We start from the raw sequence: 19,396 nt of genomic DNA on the forward strand, positions 1-19,396 counted from the left end.
AAAAAAAAAAAAAAAAAGAGGGCATTATCATGTTATTGAATTCACTCCCCTTTCCTTTAATTCCCACTCCAGCACCGTAAGGGATCAGACAGCAGTGACTCAGGTGTGGCTGATGTTAGGTAATGTGGAGAAAAGGGCTGGAAAAGTAAGCCCCAAGCAATCTCAGAGTACTTTTTTCTCACTCGTTTTCTCATTCACACAGCTGTGTAGCTGGCTCTGTTCACCAGTACAGCTCAGAAACGGCCCCACACTTCCAGGGATCTCCCCTCAGACTCACAGATGCTGTCCAAGCACAAATTCAGTCTTGCAATTTCTCCTCAGCACGGGAAGTTGTCTTACACCATAGATGAATAACGTGCTGTGATTACCTGAGCAGGTGGAGGGGGTGTAGGGCCTGGTTTGGTGTGATTTCCAGTGGGATTGCAGTATAGGGAGTGCAGCAGCCAGCTCTTCTCAGTCCTTCCCACTGCAGGTAGAAACTCATGAGATGCATAGGATGAAAGAAAAATGTAATTGAGAAACTCAGAGAATTTAAAAATTAGATGGGCATGGTCCCTGCGAGGCCTGGATAGTTATAGCTCCTCTAGTCCTCTAATGGTGTGATGAGGTTAGGGCATTGTAGATGACCTCCTGTACTCTTGGCAAGAGAATACCAGGCTCTGGGTGGAAGAGATAAAACTAGAGCAGTCAATTCTAGAGTACAGTCTGTAATTCCTCGGCTTTCTACAACTCTCAATGAGTTCCAGGATGCTGTGGACTTGCTGCTGCCACCCACCCACCTTCTGGTTCTCCTGGGGTGGTAAGCAATTTTCTTTAGCTAAAATTCATTCATCATTTTATGGCTTAATTTCATTCTTGCCTGGCTGAGCATGGCTAGCAGGAAAAAACACTTTGCTTTGCTCACCGAGATGCAATTGCCACCACAGCCCCACCTTCCCTGTACGTGTATGCCAGAAATTTGTGCTGGGAGTCTGTGAAAGGAACGGCACAAAGCTCTCCATGTGCCCAAGAGGACCAGAGGCCTCCCCAAAAACCCTTGCCAGCGGTAGCAGCACCACCCACCAGCCCGGTGGACACCCAGAGAAAATGACAAGAACAATGGCAGGAAATGTCTAAGGGTGGAAACAACAAACCGAGCACAGCCCACGTTTCTGGGGGCTTCCTGATTGGCTTGATTTGCCTCGGCAGGAGCACTTTGGATAACCTTGGAGTTATCCCACCAGGGCAAAACCTCTCCCCAGTGAAGCTACGTCTGTTCCAGTGCTTTCTGGGGCATGAGGATGCTTGCGGCCAAGCATAAATAAATAAACGAGCAAAACACAAAAGCTCCAAGGTAGATCAGACAGATGAAGCAGGATCAGGATTTTGCCATAGCTGTGCTCGGGGTGGCAGCAGCTTGGTGGATCCCTTGTTGCCCTCAGTGGAGAGTCTGTCCCTTCCCACAGGACATGTTCCTCTCCTCACCATCAGCCTTCACCCTAGAAAAATGGACTGTAAGTTCCTGTAAGCGAATGACACCAGAGGACAGATTGGCAAAGCTCAAATCCAAGAAACTGTTTGCATCAAGAAACAAACAAAACAAGCTACAGCTCCTACTGGGTGTTCCCCTTCCTGCCCCACTGCTTTTTTCTGTCCCTGCCGTCCAAGTGGCTCTTGGCAAGCAGTGCAGGGGAGTGTATTTGTGTATTTGTGTGTTTGTGAGGGGCACAAAATACAAGGAATCTTTAAAGGGACCTAATAAAGCTCAGTGCCTGAGGCACACTGACTGCCAGCTGCACATACCCATCTAACTCCATTGTCAAGGGCCTCTGAGGGCCCTTACAGGTTCAGGCAGTCATGACTAAAGCACAACACAAAAGGCAAGGAGATGTTTTTTAAACTATGTTTGAGGGAGGCAGATGGGATCCCTGTAAGTTGCAGCTTTCCATGGTAGTAAGGTAGTTGTGTTTTAACAGCCACACAACAGCCAGGATGCAGGGAAGGTGTCATCACACCAATTATAATACATTTATTTGGGTTTTCACATTTTTGAGGTAACAGCTTGAATTCTCTGGGCCTCATTTTCATTTTCAGTATTATTCTCAGACTACAGTCAATCAATCACATGGGGTACCATAGGTTAGAGTGCTGGATGCTGGGCAGAATTTACCTCTTATGCCAACAAGTGGGCCTGTAAGCACCACGTTCCTTGAAACAGCACATTTTGAGCCACCACCACAGAAAGCAAATAGATAATGCCTTGTTTGCACCACAGGTCCATTACAAAGTCCATGCAGGTACTAGCAGCAACACTGAGTCAAGTCAAACCAAAATCATAGAAACCTCAGATGTACAGTGAGAATCTATAATTAATATTACCTGCCAACAGATCTACCAGGGATGGTGCTCTGCCTCAGCAGATGAAGAAGAGTCAGCTGGAATCTGGTGTGGAAATAATCTGTGCAGGAGCTCAAGGAAGACAAGAAATACCATTGGGGAGCAGGGAGGAAAGCAGCCTATATCAGGAAAAAGCTTGTCTTTCACTCAATGTGCACACGCTTACATATAGATGTAACAGGGAAAATCCAGAAATCAGAGCATTTTCAGGTGTTCTCTCAGGTATTCCCACTTAGGTTTGGACTGTAATATATCTAACATATGCATTAACAACTAGTATATACTTTCTTAAACATCCTTTAATCTTCTCATTGACTTGAATAGGCATTACAGTATGCTGATAATGCTGTGCTTTTTGGTGCTGGTGTTTATCTAGGCACCTTGTGTGAACAGTAAGACCAGGGATATTGTTCAGTGCATCATTTCAAATAATTTCTTCAGACAAAGTACAACCCTTGCAGTTGTATTTCTGCACCCAGAAGGAAACTTTGGTGCACATCTTCATGGCAATGGAGGACTTCTGTGTCTTATAAACACAGAAAATTAGAATTGTGCGTGACTGTTTTTTTTCACAAGTCTACTGTTTATCTTAACGGAGATCTTGAGTTTGCTAAGAGCCATGTGGCGCTGCAGAGAAATAAACAAATACTGATGTAACCACTGCTATGTTGTACTAGCATCCATTCCAGGCAATCTAAGTAATAGGTACATCAGAGGAAGAATAATATTTACATCAAAAATATTTATATCCTTGAGACTGAAAAAAAAAAAAAAAAAGAAGAAAACCAATCTTTTGTCCAAAACAAGTGGAAAGAATTGTCACTTCAAGCTGAGCAAGAGAGGAAAAATACAGCTCAGAAAAAAATTCAGAAGGGAAAAACCAGCAGCACGCACTTTCATCTGCTGTAAGTAGATTGGTTACAGAGAAAGTCTTTTTGTTAGGTCTGTTGCTAGCTCTGTAGAATGGCAGATTTTCTGCCAGACAGTCCTTTTCCTCAGAGAGTTTGGACATATATATGCATCTTTGCTGGTATTTGTATGGCACTGTCAAAAAGGGCTTTTCTGAGCATCCCCATGGAGAGTCTGAGCAGTGCACATCCCACGTCACTGCTCCCTTCACCCTGAGGAGTCAGAGCTGCAGATCAGCACAGCTTCCTTCAACGCTCCTCTGCTTTCACTCTTCTCTGAGCAAAAGAGACACCAACACAGCTCAAGGAAACATAGAGGGGAAAAAAATATTACCAGGTGTCTCCAAAACTCATTAACTCTTTTCACTCATGAATATTTGCCCAGGCCTTTCCAGATGAAAGTTCTATACACAAACTGAAATGGCATCGTACTAACAAGGCATCCATCATTGGTAGTATGGTCAGACATCTTTCAACATCAATGGCAGTATTAATGCAGCCTGTATCATCATTTCCTGGTGGTTATGGCAAGCAGAAATGCATGTCAAAATGAGTGCTAATTTTTAGGGAATTATTTTTATATATATATATGTGTGTGTATATATATAAATATACACACCTAACATATATCACATGTTATATGTCATGTTATACATATGATTACATATAATATATTATATATAATACTGTGCAGTATGAGCACACATGGACCCCCTCCTTTGAAATGTGGATGTTCCCGTCAGCTGCACCTTAGATGCTTAGATATTCCCCTTTCTACAATGTTTATAGAAGTTCTAATGCTGCTGCACACTTCACCCTAGAAGCGGGGAAGGGTCTTGGTCCCCTGTGAAGTGTGGTCCCCTGTGCTCTGATGACGTCTTTACTGAGAAGCACAACCTTTACTAAAGGTGTCAAAAGAGCCAGCCTGCAGATATGAAAGTTTGTTGAATGGTCCAAAGTGAATGCCTTTGGCTTACATGAGGGAGAGAGGAGGAAAAGAGAAAGGACAACGAGGGATTGATACATATAGGGATGATGTTCTAATAGGAAAGGAAGCAACATGACTGGAGAAGTAGCAAAGGGAGACTGGCTGTGAGAGAAGCATCTGCAGACAAGCATCACCAAGTCCCCAGACACTACTGTGGGTCACCACCAGAGCTAATGTCCTGATGTCCACCAGACGCTACTCTTGTGCTCTCCCTCATGGCCTTGCCCTTCCCTGCAGTGGCCCGTGGGTGACTGAGAGGGACCAGAGTCTTGGTCTCCGTGCAAGACCCTCCTCATCTCCCTGGGAAGAGCTGATGGGAGCACAGAGAGTACCTCCCCAGGTCTCATGGTCCAAGGGCAGGAGGCCAGAGCAGGTGGCTGAGGAAAAAGCTGCAGTGACCTGAGGTCCAGGCAGAAGACAAGGTGCTTGCTCCAGCCCTAGCTAACGGCACTGCCTTTAAGCCTGGCCTCCTCTGTGTTTTGCTTTTCAGTGCAGCACTGCTTGCTATCTGAGCTTGCAGAAGTTTATTGCATTTCTGCTGTGGCCCCTCCAGAAGCAGCTCTAATTTTCTATGAGGATAGAAAATGAATAGCTGGTGTCTGTCTGCAGTTTCTGCTGTGGACAGCCACTTAACCTGGAGGTTACAGGGCCCACCTTGCAGCAGCTGGCTGCTAGGGTGTCCTCGTGGCCATTCTGCTGCAACCCAAGGGGCATAAATCTGGTGTCATGCTCTGCCCTGAGCTCCCCATGACCCCGAGCAGCTCAGCTCTCAGCTGATGTTGTAAATCAGAGACACAAAGTGTATTCCCAGTCTGCCCATGGGAGGCTAAAACCTCCTCAGGGCAAATACTTTTATTTATTTATTTATTTATTTATTTATTTTTTACTTCCCTTCATTTAACAAGAAGGTGGAGATAAAACTCACACCCTTTTCCCGGCTTCCTGCCTCCTTCCCTGTAAATGCTGCTAGGTAACTGAATGTGTGTATACAGGAATTGCACAAAAACATCCTCCTTCCGTGTCAGCCTGCGATAGGGGTGCTGCGTAAGGTCAGGCGTTGGTTTTGGCCACACATCCACCCTGACCTTGGGTAAGGCTGCAGCGGCCAGCGCTGCTCTGTTATGGAAGAGTGAACACTCAACCATCACACACACACACACACACACGCACACCCTCCCCATTGCTCTCCCTCTATTCCTTGGACCTCTCCCAAGATATAAATAACGTGGTCCGCCGTACAGCTGAGCTGCTGGCATCTGTTGCTCAACCTAAATGAATTTTCATGTGCAGAGCTGCGATGTGCCAGCAAACTGTTTTTCACAGGGCCGGCCGCACCTGTGATGCTTTTCTAGTCCCTGGGTGTGTGCTGCCGTGGACGGGGACTTTGTGCCGGGGAGAACTGCACGTGCAACCCTCATTCGCCTGGGCCACGTCTTCCAACACGTGCCCTCCAACCCCAGGTCCCACCACAATCACTGTGGCCTTTCCGAAGACTATTCCCTATGCTCAAAGAGCTCAGCCAGTCCCCTGAAGTACAGCTCAGAGGTAGGAGCAAAGCATAGTGTGGGAAGAGGAGAGGATTTCATGACAGCAAGACACATGGGCAAGTCTGTCCCTCATATTCTTGTGTGTCTACAGGCATCCCAGGGACAACTTTCCTGGTGCTTGTCCTGCTAAGTTTATTTAAAGCTGGGGGAAAGCAAGAAAGTGTCTGCAGAGTTGGATGTCTTCCCCAAGTCTTTGCACCTCCACCTTCCAATTACAAAGTACAGCACACGCGTCCTCTCTCAGATGGCTATTTTATTTTTCCCACCTTTCTCCTGCCATCCCAGTGGGTTCTGAACAATGAACCACAGATGACGCGTCCCTTGACTTGTAGTGTAAGTCCCATTTTTTGTCTGGTGTGACTCTCCGGACACGGAGAGCTGTCTGTCTGGTTTTGTGAAGCCCCAGAATTTTCTATCAATTGTGGCTCTCACTTGATTTACTTTATTTTTTTGGACACTGGGCCAAGAGGCTCCAGAAGTAGGAGGCTTGCTCTCTCTCTGGGCTGGGAGGGAAGAAGAAAATGGTAGCAGTAGTGAAGAGGAGAGATAAAATCAATTTTCAGCAGGAGGAGCCTAAGTACCCATTTTCACCTCACAGGGCTGGGCCACGAAACTAGGACATTTGTGCCATTTGTTTTAAACACAAGTGCTCCAAGAGCTGGATGATTCAAAAGCCAGACTCTGCCAGAGCAGGTTAATCTATCAGGGTCTTTACTTGGCTGGTCAGGGAAATAAAGGGACTGGGTAAGATCTGCCAGGTCCTGCCTGGAGCCTGGTCTGGAGCACAAATAGGAGCTTTCAGATCAAAACACCAGTATAAGCAGACAGAAAGAAAATAAGTAGACTTTTCACTCTTTCACCTCTTTGGCCACCAACCAGGAAACCGGGTTCACACCAGAGCTTTTTTTTTTTTTCCTTTTTCCCCTCCATTTCCCAAAGGAACGTCAAGTCATGTGCTCCTCTGCTGTAAGGGCAAGCATCCAAGGCATAGTGATTCACTGATTTCCAGTCAGTGATCTGCCCTCTCCAGAGGCAGTGGGAAGATTTTAAGGCTGGAGACATCTCCTGTTTGAGAAAGACTGTAAGAAATTGGTGCTGGAAGGCTCACACTTGTAAAAAAGTCCACAAACAAGTGTAGGGTCTAAATGCTGTGGGGGCAAGAAGTTGTGTGTTCAGATGACATGGGGAGATGATACTGGAGTGAGATAATATGCTTCTAAAATAGAGAAAAACCAGGTCATAAAAAAGCGATTCCAGCTGGAGAAAGAGTCACCCCAGAGAGCGCTGGATGTGCCTGTGCTTGGGACATTTAACGCTGCATCAGGCAAACGAATGACAAAAATTAATACAGAAACAGTGTTGCTTTGGCAAGGAAAGGGACTTGATCGTACAACTTCTGCAATTCCAGGTCAAAGGATTTGCATTATCTTGACACTAAGCCTATGCTTCTGGAGCAGGCAACATTTTACTAACTAACTCAGGGTAATGATTGTTGGGGTTTACACCTCATCACATTTAGCTCAAGAAATCCTGTGGCCAGTGCTTTCCTTGCTGGCCTTGATTTGTCTAACCTACCAGGGATTAACCTGGTCCTAAACAAAGCAGACGTAAAATATCAACATACAGATCTCTTTCTATGCATGTGTGTGTATGCATCTATTTCAAACAGCAAAGAAAATCATAGGGAGTTTTTCCTCTCTTCCCAAGTTCATCATGGATTCACCACTGGGAAATTATGTTTGACTAATCTGATAGACTTCTATGATGGCAAGGCTGGCTGGGTAGATGAGGAGAGAGCAACGGATGTTGTCTGCCTCAACTCTAGCAAGGCTTTTGACACTGTCTCCCATAACATCCTCATGGGTAAGCTTAGGTTAGATGAATGGACATGAAGTGGAAAAAGAACTGGCTGAACGGCAGAGCTCAGAGGGTTGTGATCAGTGGTGCAGAGTCCAGTTGGAGGCCTGTAACTAGTGATGTTCTCCAGGGGTCAGTACTGGCTCCAGTCCTGTTCAACGTATTCATCAACGACCTGGATGAGGGGACAGAGCATTCCCTCACGAGTTTGCTGATGATACAAAACTGGGAGGGGTGGTTGACACGCCAGAAGTCTGTGCTGCCTTTCAGCAAAACCTGGACAGGCTGGAGAGCTGGGCAGAGAGGAACTGGATGAGATTCAACAAGGGCAAGTTTAGGGTGCTGCACCTGGGGAGGAATAACCCCATGCACCAGTACAGGTTGGGGGCTGACCTGCTGGAAAGCAGCTCTGTGGAGAGAGAGCTGGGAGTTCTAGTGGACAACAAGTTGACCATGAGGCAGCAACGTCCACCCTTGTCCACCCTTGTGGACAAGAAGGCCAACGGTCTCCTGGGGTGCATTAAAAAGAGCATGGGCAGCAGGTTGAGGGAGATCATCCTCCCCCTCCACTCTCCCGGCTGAGGCCACATCTGGAGTACTGTGTCCAGTTCTGGGCTCCCCAATTCAAGAAAGACAAGGAACTACTGGAGAGAGTTCAGCAGAGGGCTACAAAGATGATCAGGAGAATGGAGGATATCTCTTACGAAGAAAAGCTGAAAGACCTGGGTCTGTTTAGCCTGGAGAAGAGAAGACTGAGAGGGGATCTCATTGATGCTTATAAATATCTAAATGGCAAGTGTCAAGAGGATGGGGCCAGAGTCTTTTCAGTGGTGCCTGGTGACAGGACAAGGGGCAACAGGCACAAACTGGAATCCAGGAAATTCCATCTGAACATGAGGAAAAACTTCTGTACTTTGTGGGTGACAGAGCCCTGGAACAGGCTGCCCAGAGAGGTGGTGGAGTCTCCTCTGGAGATAATCAAAAGCCGCCTGGGTGCATTCCTGTCCAGCCTGCTCTGGGTGAACCTTCTTTGGCAGGGAGGTTGGACTAGATGATTTCTGAAGGTCCCTTCCAATCCCCGCCATTCTGTGATTCTGTGATCCCATGATTCTGTGATCAGCTGGTACTGGGATTCAACTTTTGCTGGGTGAAGGGAATGTTTTCCCTTCCGGTGCATTCAGGAAGATTCATACAGATTACCAGAGCAACTCATTCAGCATTGTCCCTGAATCTCATTTCCAAGCATTGATTGGTGATAATGTATTCTCAGTCTTTCAAGTCACGGAGGTTTGCCTTTTCAAAGACGCTAATTAAGTTTGCTGCTCTTGATTATCAGCTTCACTCTGTAAACAACAGCCTTTTGGAAATCATAAGATGTGCACTGCCAGCTTTCCTCTTTGAGGGTGATCCGTTCAAACAGGATGAGCTCTGCAGAAAGACTAAAATAAGAGGCATTGAATTACTCAGCTCTGGAATCCCATTTCAGATCCTGCAACAGACCCAAAATCAAGCAGGTTTTTGCCATCAGCACTGGCTGTGTGTCGATATACAGTGACATCCACAAACGGTCCAGCTGGCTTTGGCACAACTCACAGTGTTTGCTAAGAAGACTAAGCCAACGTGGAAACTAAAACAAGTCCTATTCAGTGATTTCCCCTTCCCTTACAGCAGATGAAGGGCACCGTTCATGGCTGTGGCGTGTAGATTGCAGCTCGTTTCTTAGGCACGTCGTTTTACAGACAGGTTGCTGGTGCCTGGCAGTTGATACAGGTATGGGAAACATCTAAAAGGCTGAGGTGCTGGATTGGGATTTAGGCGACAGTTCCCCATATTTCTACAATTGTGCTTGTTTAAGGAGCCTAAATTCAAGACTTGCACGTCTTGCAGGGGGAACCCTTTCTCCACCCCAATTCAGAGTCACTCAGTCCTTCCCTTGCCAGTTCATTTTCCAAGGTTATTCTGGACCTGGGTGAGCTAATAGGCTCCCTGCTGCCCTAAAGACCTTTACAGTGACCAAGAAGTGGGAATGAGAGACCCATGGGGTGGAGCTTTTTTGTGTGTGCTCACAGAAGTTTCAGTTTCTGGTTTTGCTGTGTGGTCAAAAGCTTCGTGATGGTAAGACCCTTGAGATGGGCATCAGAGATTAATTTCATTCCTACAGGCAAGCCCAGTAACCCCTGAACTTGGTGTTTAACTTTCTGTTTAGCTTGCATCAGAGGGATTTGTGGCAGTTCTTTGCTTGTGAATCTGCCATTTAAATACCAGCTGTAACACCTCAGGATGTTCAGCTCTGAGAGGCCTGGCACTAATTACTAATATACAGGTTCATGTCTTCTTTGTGCCTTTTACATGAAGTTGATTTAGGGCATCAGGCAAGCGATAGCAAAATAATCAGTTTACAGCTGAACCGTCCCCCACCCTATGTATGCATCCGTCACCTTTTCCCTTCGAGTGTTTACTCTGATTAGGTCTTTCCTGTTTTCCTCTTAAGTTCTGAATACTTGTATACTTTCCTTATTAGCGTTGATGAATGTTCTTTTTTCCACTGACATGTCAGTGGGTATGCTGCAGACATAACTTCTATTAAATTTCTGTTTTCACTGCAGAAATGACATGCATTTCTCAGGTGCAAGCCAGCATGCAGAGCTAGTACAGGCTAAAGAAAGCGGTCCATAAACCTGCAGCTGTTCCCCTTGTTTATAATGCTGTTACCATCCCACCCGGAAAAACAAAACACTGTTGAGCCAAACGTAGGTATCTCTAGAAATCTTGCGTCTGCCAGAGTTAATTAGCTGGAGAGAGGAGGCAGTTTTCTTCAGGCGTAATTCTGCTTACTTGGGATTTGTGTGCTCCTGTTGTAAAGCAGTGTGGCTCTGCACCAGCTGTGTGAGTGCCCTGCGGGATCCTGCTCGGGGTCCCTCCTGGGGTTGAGGTAAAGGCACCTTGTGCCAGAACAGCCTCTGCCTTTCAGCAGAGAGGAAAACGGCATCCCAGGTCTGTGGGTTTCCACATCTCAGCATGGCAAACAGAGAAAACCCCTCAACTAGAGAAAGTGCATTCATCACCTTCAGGCTGGAGCACAAACCAGAGCCTTATACTGAAATATAACTTCTGCTTGGTACTGAGTGCTAAGCATAAATGCACATACCACAGTACCAAAGCTCCCTTCTGCCTCTTCGCCTTTTAGATCTCCCTCTTAACTCCCCTTTTCGCCACCTAAATTAAAGTCTTCTGTGCTGCCTGGCAGCTCCTTTGGTCCCTGACCCCAGCATCTCTGCAGGAGGATTCATTTGCTCCTTCTGCCTTCTCAGAAACCACACAGCCTGCATTCATGTGCCCACCTGGTTGGGCAGAAATCCCACCAAACACACAGACCAGACTTCCTTTACCAGTCTGGTGCATCCCCTTCCCCTGCAGTACTGGACAGCTTTGGTCTGAATTTTGCAGCTACAGACTGGAAAACAGATAGCATGGGAGTAGCCTTAAAATATTTCCCCCCCCCGCAATCATTGGGGAGTTTCAAGCCCCAACTGGAAGAAGCGGGTAGCATCCTGGTTAGATCTCACAGCTGACCCTGCTCAGAGGACTTCCCAAGGTCACTTCCAGCCTGAATTATCCCACAACCTTGTAATCTTACTAACCAGAGAATCAGGGTCCCCCCAAATGACAGTAAAATGCTGTCCAAGAGAGATGACATCTCTTCTGCTGTTTGGGGTTTCTTCCCCTCCACAGGGGGACAGCCCTGTTACCATGAGCAGGGGGGTCACCTGGCTCACATGGGCAGCTATTCTCAGTCCCCTCCCCAAAAATGCTGTTATACTCTCAGGTGCTTATGGCAGCCGGCCATTAAAGAAAGTTGTGGGACAGACAGACTAGCAGCAAGGCAGGCTTGGCTTTCTGAGTGGAGAAATCACCTTGGTTTGTTTCTTTGATATTCAGGGAAATAGGGCTTCATGTACATCCACTGAAAAAACATGCCTGTGCCAAAGCAAATCCAGACTCCCCAAGCTGTTTTTTTGTCCTTATATAAACAGTTTAGCAAACCCCTGTGATCAGATAACTGCATTATTAGTGGTCTCATTTGGTTCTCCATTTTCTTTCTTATTTTTTTCCCTACAGCACTCCAGATATTGTAGTTGTTTATTTAACTGGCTGTATTGCTGCAGCCGTCTTTCAAACTCCAGCCTGAAATCTGCTAAGAAGCCAGGAACAGGGGAATTATAAGGTTTCCTTGCCAGGTGTCAAATGACAATTAAGGCACATCCTTTTTTAAACAGGGAAAGAAGAAAAGGACATTATTGAATATTTAACAAGTTTACACAGGAAGAATGTAAGCACTTTGTATAGGTCCGTACGTGCACATGTGCACTTTGAATGGATTTATTACTGTTTAAACCATTATATAAGTGTTGGTCAAAACAGACGTGATACAAGTCCATTTTGTTTTTCAGGCCAAATTTGCATGTCTCTGCTGTATCTTGTTACTATAAAAAAAGCAGGCAGTTCTCCTTATCACTCAGCAATTCTGATGATACAAAGCTCACTAAAAAAAAAAAATTAAAAAAAAAAAAAGGGTGCAAAAACCCCTTTGGCTTGCATTGTGATTTTAATTTCTACATTACTGGCCCCTATGTAAAAAGGCAGCCCAAAGGAAGTGGTGAAGACTCTAGGTCCAAATTTTCCAGTGAGGTCAGTGGTGCCCAGGTGGTTTACTGATGAATGTATACAACAGCTCACATGGAAACTGTGCCCTTGAGTATTTCTGTTGCCTCAGTACCTCAGCAGCATTACCTCAGCCTTTAAGCCTAGCGAGTACCAAGAAGAGTGGTATAAAATTGAGCAAAAAAAGGTATAAAGCAACCTCCTGTGGCTATTAATGTTTGGTATGTGACCCCTGTGCTATGTAACAGGTACATTCTGGATGAAGGATCCATGTTTTTCCTTACACAATTAGGAATTCAGATCCATTCTACACAGGGCATGGGAAACTCTCATTCTACCTGAGGTGATTCCAGGGGGAAAAGGGTGACTTGTCTTATGGGATGAGTATGTATGTATTCTCACTCAGTGTTACGTAGGAAATCTGTGTCCCTACCAACTTCACCCCTGTTTCTAAATCGTGGCAGCTGTGTCTCCATCTCTTTCCTCTTTAGTGAGTTGTTAGTACCACTTCTGAGAGGAACTGAAGAAAGGATTCAGGGCAAAAAAAAAAAGAAAAAAAAAGAAAAAAAAAAAAAAAAAAAAACCACCAAGATGTTGTCAAAATAGGGTAACCAAATGTTGCATCGGTGAGGGTAGGTTGTCACAAATGAAGCAGGAACTGAGGAAATGAACCAGGAGGGGAGGATAGAGGAGACATAAACAAGTGAAAACAAAAGAGCAAGTAGCTAGAAAGTAAGAAAATATAAATCAAATCAATTCCTGCGTGTGCACGTGCAAGTACACGTGTGCATACATTGGAAGCAAATTTACTCTGGAAGACCAAGCAATTAATAACAAGGCTGCTACAGTTTTAGGCTGGTGCACAAAAAAGTGGTGCACTTAGAATCACCCCAAATTAAAGGACTCTACTTGTTTATAACCTTACTAACATCAAATGAGTTGCTTTACACCACATATGCTCACAGTTTTCATTGTCATAAATTATTAACTAATGTGCAGAATATTTGAAATAAAATGGACTTCTATCTTCCCCTGCATTTTGTTGTTGCTGAATTGTATTCACTGACATTCTCCCTTCTCACATAGAGAGCAAAATGTATTAGGCTACAGAATATGTATCCTGAAAATTCTGCCTAGTAATTCACTTGGGAAGAAAACAAACACACCAGTAAACCACAACTCACCCAGCTCCACAATGTAGTTTCACCAAACAGCATAATAGAATATTTCAAATATGTTCATCAGCAAGGTATAAATGTTTGTGGGTCTTCTAGTCATTTGCAGAGGTAGGGAAGGAAAAGAAGGCACATTGCTTTTGACTTCTAAATTCATTAAGTAGGAGCATGGCAATGGCTGACCCCAGTGAAAAATGTTTTTTTTTCACTTCACTAGGTGCTTTAAAACAATTCCTGGGAATAAAAGTCAAGATGAAACAGTATTTTTTGAAAGCTGTCTCCCTGAATCATAACATAAGGGGGGAAATGCATTCTGTATCAAATTGCTCCGTTTCAGCAAAACAAAGTATTTTGTTTGAAAATATTTTGCATTTTTAAAATTTTGTATTAATTTGGATAAAACATTAAGTGGATTGGCACAGTCCTTCTCAACAGTTCCTTTTAAAATCACTGAAATTAAGCCATTTCAACTTGGAGCTAAGGGGGTTGCCTTTAAGAGATAAAAATGGCGGTTCGCCAAACCGCCACGAATTTGAGACTATTAAGTATTCACACAATTGAAGAGAACAAAAATCTGCCTTTTTTCCATATGCAACAACTTGAGGCTGTGACACTTCTCCCTCACTCTAATGAAAAGCTTTATCAGCAAGTGCCACACATCTTTCATCCTTGCACAATTAGGAAGTGGGGAAGAATTTCCCAGGTGTGTGCCTGAAGTTAGATCCTTGCATCTATATTTAGACACATGAATTTCACAAGCTGTCAAGCCCCTGAAAGGAGCGATCCATCCCTCCCTTCTCCCTGCCTGCTCACTCACTGTCACCTTCTCCTTGCCCTCTGCCTTGGGATAGAACAAGCATTAATGAAGTCCCGTGCTGAGCAGGGCTGGGAAAGAGCAAAAATGTGTCTGTCCCCTTAGCTTGAATCAGTGCCCTCATCCTTCTCTTGAGAAGTGGTGGCAGAAAGGCAGGAGCAAGCAGGGTAACGAAACTACTGGGCGATGCTGATCTCATGCATTAAAAGAAATATGGTCCAACAAGCTGACAGCAGCTACAGTCCTTCCTGTAGACAATGGAACATTTAGGCAACTATCCCTGTTCAAAAGTGCTCATTGTAGCTCATATTACAGAATTTTTGGATTTTTTTTTTTTTTTTTTGGTCAAAAGTGAGAAAATCAAGATGGTGGTCTACATAAAAATAGGGAGAAAGAAACAGGGAATATTCCTGCCCCTGCATAAATCACGTCAATGAAAGGAGGTTTGAGTTAAAGTAATGGAGAATCTAACTCTGATTAGAAGTGTATCCCAAATCACAATTGACGCATCTTAAGGCCGTTAGGTCTCAACAAGAGAAACAAGGGTACTGAATGCTTACTGCCTAGGAAAATAAGTTTATTTTCTGAGCAGCCTGTGTATCCTATTACCTAAAGCCTCTGGTATCCCCAGTATCATGCAGTAACAGCAGAAAGCACAGATGGATACCCCAAAGTGTTATTGTCAGGAGTGGGGAAAAACCTAGTTCAAGAGAAACTCCTAACACAACTGGTTGGTTGCCAGCTTCCAACAACTGTTTCCAGTTTTATTGTCTGGAGTACGGAAGCATTAGAAGACAGCTACTCCTCTAACTATTACTGCATATTTATGGTTATATCCTGTACTGTGATTTCTAAAATGAAAGTTCATGTCTGAGAGATGTTACAGGAATTGGGGTGAAGGGATAATGAGGCATATTTTTAGATAATCTGTACATGCTTTTCCAGAAGTGGATAGTAAGTGAATTACTGGTTTTCTTTTAAATAGATCTGTCTGTTTTACAAATAGTTCGTATGCCCTTCATGCGCTACTTGTGAACAACAAGAGTGAAAGTTGTTCCTGATGACATTTGAAATGCTAATTATTCGCTAGGAAACTATAGCTCATGGTAAAAAAATTCTACATGTTTTATTTTTGTGTGTATGTGCATGTTTGTATGTCTTCTGCAGGCTGGAACAAGAAATACAGAAACTAGAAAGTGAGGAATCCCAAATATCTGCCAAAGAACAAATCATTTTGGAGAAACTAAAGGAGACAGAGAAATCCTTCGACAACTTGCAAAAGGTATTTAAAAAAAAAAAAAAAGACATTTGGGTATGGATTGAAACCAAGGCAGGCCCTTAGCACTGTATGAAAGCAGCAGTTATAATTCATGCATTTATGGGAAAACTGAGGGCAGTTGCAGAGCATGTTGCTCAACCCCGGATGGCCAAGACTAGAAAAGATACAGAGGTGTCAGATCTATTTTGGTCGGGTTATTTGGATTTCCCCTTCCAACTCCAGCTTTTTTGGAAGAGTGATTTCAGGCACTATGTCCTTAGCTTATCTGCAGGGAAACAATGTGAGCTTTCGGCTCCACTGGAAGATGTCAGCAGGATCCTGAAAGGTGTCTCAAACTTCCCTGCTCCCAGTGGCACCCAGAGATAGTGGCATTAACCACAAACACTACTTCTGAACACTACATCCCCCAACAAACAGCAGTGTTCTTTTAGTTACACCGTGTCCCTCTCCCTCCGGCTCTAATGGCGCCTAAAGCTGAGGAGCCACATCCCCAGTTACCCATTTAAAAATTACAAAGAACCATAAAAGCAAGCCTAGAATAAAAATCAACATGTCATGCAAATTATACCCAAAATACAAAAGGTTTAACCCAACGTCTTATTTTTTTCCTTTCACAGAGTTTCTCACACCAGGACGGTGGTAAGTGCTTTTTTACTATTGTTCAGCTCTGGGTTTAACAAGGGTTGTTACTGTGGCTTTGTTGCAGAGGTTGACAGAATGGGGGTTCTTCTCTTCATTGTGTGTTTCTGATTTATTGCTAGAGCCATTACCTTTTTCTTTGGTATTTGCTATAGTGGTGAAACAGTATTCCTTTGGCAGAGCTCCACCTCTTCTTATGTGCACACAAGGGGAAAGAGCAGCGTGACTTAAAACAGACATCATACAACTTCTGTGTTGCTGACCTCCCTCACCACATGGTAGCCCTGCACTGCAGGCTCCTTTTCACCTCTCTGTGGTCAACCATCTCCATTGTATGCAGTCGTGCTCGGTCCATACACAGTTAAATGCAATGAGGACTATTTCTAATATACAGGAGCAACTATTAAAATTAGGTTATTTCACTGAGGAATGATATTCTCTGTGTGATGCTTCTTCTGAAGGAAAACCTCACATGGGTGGATGAGGATGTAATAATTCCTAGTTGTGTCACGCTATGTGTGATCAGTCTAAATATTGAGCTATAAATTTAGGTGATCAGTCTAAATATTGAGCTATAAATTTAGGTGTCTGAGTGAGCAAATAATACAAGCTGTTCCCAGGAAGCTAGAAAAACCTTTGTAGTGCTTCTTCAGGACCCTTAGGACCCAGAGAGGATATCATGCTGGTACATCTGCAGATAAATCTGTGTTCCAGACATTCATTCTCAATGCATGTCTTTGAACTGACAAGAATCAAAATACTGAGGTAGCTAGTATATCAAAATACTAGACTAGCTCCTACAGCTGCTGATGAAGCCATGCCCAACTGTTCTGTGAGTATAGATGAAGAATATGTAGAATGATCCTAACAGTAAAGCACTGGGACACAATGGAAGGTGATCTGATTTGGAGCTGTCTTTTTGAGGGTACTTTGACCTAGTAAGAGAGTTTTGTTTTTAACTTGAAGATCTAGTTCAGAAAATTTCTCTTCTGTTAGCAATATAATTCAAGTTTTACATTAAATCCCATTATCAAGAGAAAAAAAAAAAAAGACCCAGATAGGATGCTCCATGGTAAGAACTCAACCTTCCTTCTGGAGCATTTGAAATTGGCTACCACAAAGTAAATAAAGATCCAGAATGCAGAGTTTCACCACGGCTGTTGGTAAGTTCCCAAAAGAGGAATGGTGCCTACAGGATTTGGCACTCAAAGTGCACAGGAGCTTTTATGACTTGTATAAGACACAGTCTGACTCTTCATGCCTGTTGTGATAAAACGGGAACCAAAGGAAGCCCCAGATAGCAGATACGGAGCGGTAGTTTCCTCAAAGGTATTCTCTTACAATGATGTAGTATTTCAGTGGGTTCAAGAAGAGCCTCGCTGTTGTCCAGATTTTTCCTGCTTTCAGTGGATCCCTCCCTCATAAACAGAACCAGAAGCAAGAGCAGCTCATAGTTTCTGAAGGGCAACAGAAAACTGCAAAGTTATGCCAAAGAGAAGAGAGTGCCCCTGGAATAAATGTGCAAGCAGAGGGAGCAGTGGGTATAGCAAAGTGAACTGATACCACTTCTCTTCCAGACCACTTGCTTTACAGATTTTGTCTCTTCCTCTCAGCAGCTGGTCCTTGTAGGCTGAGGTGGCCCAGGGTCATCCTCTGAGCAGTACCATACTCTGCTCCTCTAGGGATGACTGAGGCTGCAAGCTGTCCTGTTAGCCCTCCCACAGCGGGCACGATGTGACCCTATGTCTTCACATGGTGGGAAGCTGCGTAGGTCCTCTGTTTTCTGCTCTCTGACAACAGTCTGTGAGGGTAGCTGATCAGAGCAGGAAGAAAACACATAGATTTTTCCTTCCTTCAAAAACATGTAGAACTTGCTTTGTTGCAGCAGATCAGCCATCTGTCTGGTAACCGTCTGTAACACATGCTGCAGAGGAAAATGGTAAGAGCCATTGGATTACACAGGAAAGCTGTGCAAAACACAAGCACAAACCAACACCAACCTGTTGGGGCAGTTTCTTCAATTGCTGCCACATCCTGAAAGACTTCCAGCCCATAAATGTCACATTAGTTTGCCTTGTGTCCATCCCTCCCTTTATTCTAAATGTGATGACTGTACAGAGAGTGCTTTATTTCATCATTGTGTCCCTGTGCATGCTTTTGTGCCATAGATATGGTGGTGTTGATGTTGGTGCTTTTGAGTGTGCAGAAAGCACAGTTACAGAGAGCTCAGATCCCGGGGGGGGTCCAGGAAAAGGCTGTGAGGAGAAGATAGATGCGGTGGTGAGCACCGCTGGGCGATCAATTGATTCTGAATCCTTCCTACCCTTCTCAGAAAACAGTCGTGTTTGGCAATGAGCATTTCTGAGCTTTAAGTCATTCAGGCACGGCAAACATAAATCCCACATTTTCCAGAGCAAGAACACACTTTGCCTTCATAGATCACCACATGAGAGAAAGGAGGGCAGAAACGCTGAGGCTGGGGGCTATGGTCCTGTCACCTGCAGTCATGCTTCTCCCAGCTCCTTTGTGGCTTGTCACTGACAAACTCTCCATTAAACAAGGCCTGAGATGATGCTAGGAATGACATCATTTGTTGCTGCTCAGGTCTGCAGTCAAAACCAGGCACGCTGTAGTGCTCTTCTGCATGCACATCATGAACAATGGAGAGAGCTCTTATTCCCTGTGTTATATGTTTATGGTTCAATGTATATATGAAATAAAAGCCACATTAACTCCCTTGACTGCTGAATATGCCTCAGGGCTAAATTTGTCCTCTGCAGTCTTTGGCTATCTGTATGCAAACTATATGCTGCTACTTAAGAGCAATGTGTGCTGGCAGACCAGAAAGCCAGCTGCATCCTGGGCTGCATCAAAAGAAGCATGGCCAGCAGGTCGAGGGAGGTGATTCTGCCCATCTACTCCTCTCTGGTGACACCCCACCTGGACTACTGTGTCTAGCTTTGGAGTCCTCAGCACAGTAAGGAGGTGGACCTGTTGGATCAGGGGGCTGGAGCACCTCTGCTATGAGGACAGGCTGAGAAAGTTGGGGTTGTTCAGCCTGGAGAAGAGAAGGCCCTGGGGAGACCTTATTGCAGCCCTTCAGTACTTAAAGGGGGCTTATAAGAAATATGGGGAGAGACTTTTTAGTAGG

The 19,396-nt window shown here is 44.6% G+C and overlaps 1 protein-coding gene across 6 annotated transcripts in view; it reads left to right on the forward strand.

Moving 5' to 3' along the window:
• Window positions 1–19,396, forward strand: part of LOC106896420 (A-kinase anchor protein 2) — a 277,094-nt gene that overhangs the window by 100,575 nt on the left and 157,123 nt on the right. For all 6 annotated transcript variants that reach the window (XM_014956402.1, XM_014956401.1, XM_014956403.1 and 3 more), the window contains exons 4-5: window positions 15,495–15,609; window positions 16,224–16,245. In XM_014956402.1, coding sequence (XP_014811888.1) covers window positions 15,495–15,609; window positions 16,224–16,245 — 137 coding nt within the window. The remainder of the gene's footprint in view (window positions 1–15,494; window positions 15,610–16,223; window positions 16,246–19,396) is intronic.

The sequence above is a fragment of the Calidris pugnax genome, unplaced genomic scaffold, assembly GCF_001431845.1.
Source record: "Calidris pugnax isolate Ruff unplaced genomic scaffold, ASM143184v1 scaffold262, whole genome shotgun sequence".
NCBI classification, from domain to species: domain Eukaryota; kingdom Metazoa; phylum Chordata; class Aves; order Charadriiformes; family Scolopacidae; genus Calidris; species Calidris pugnax.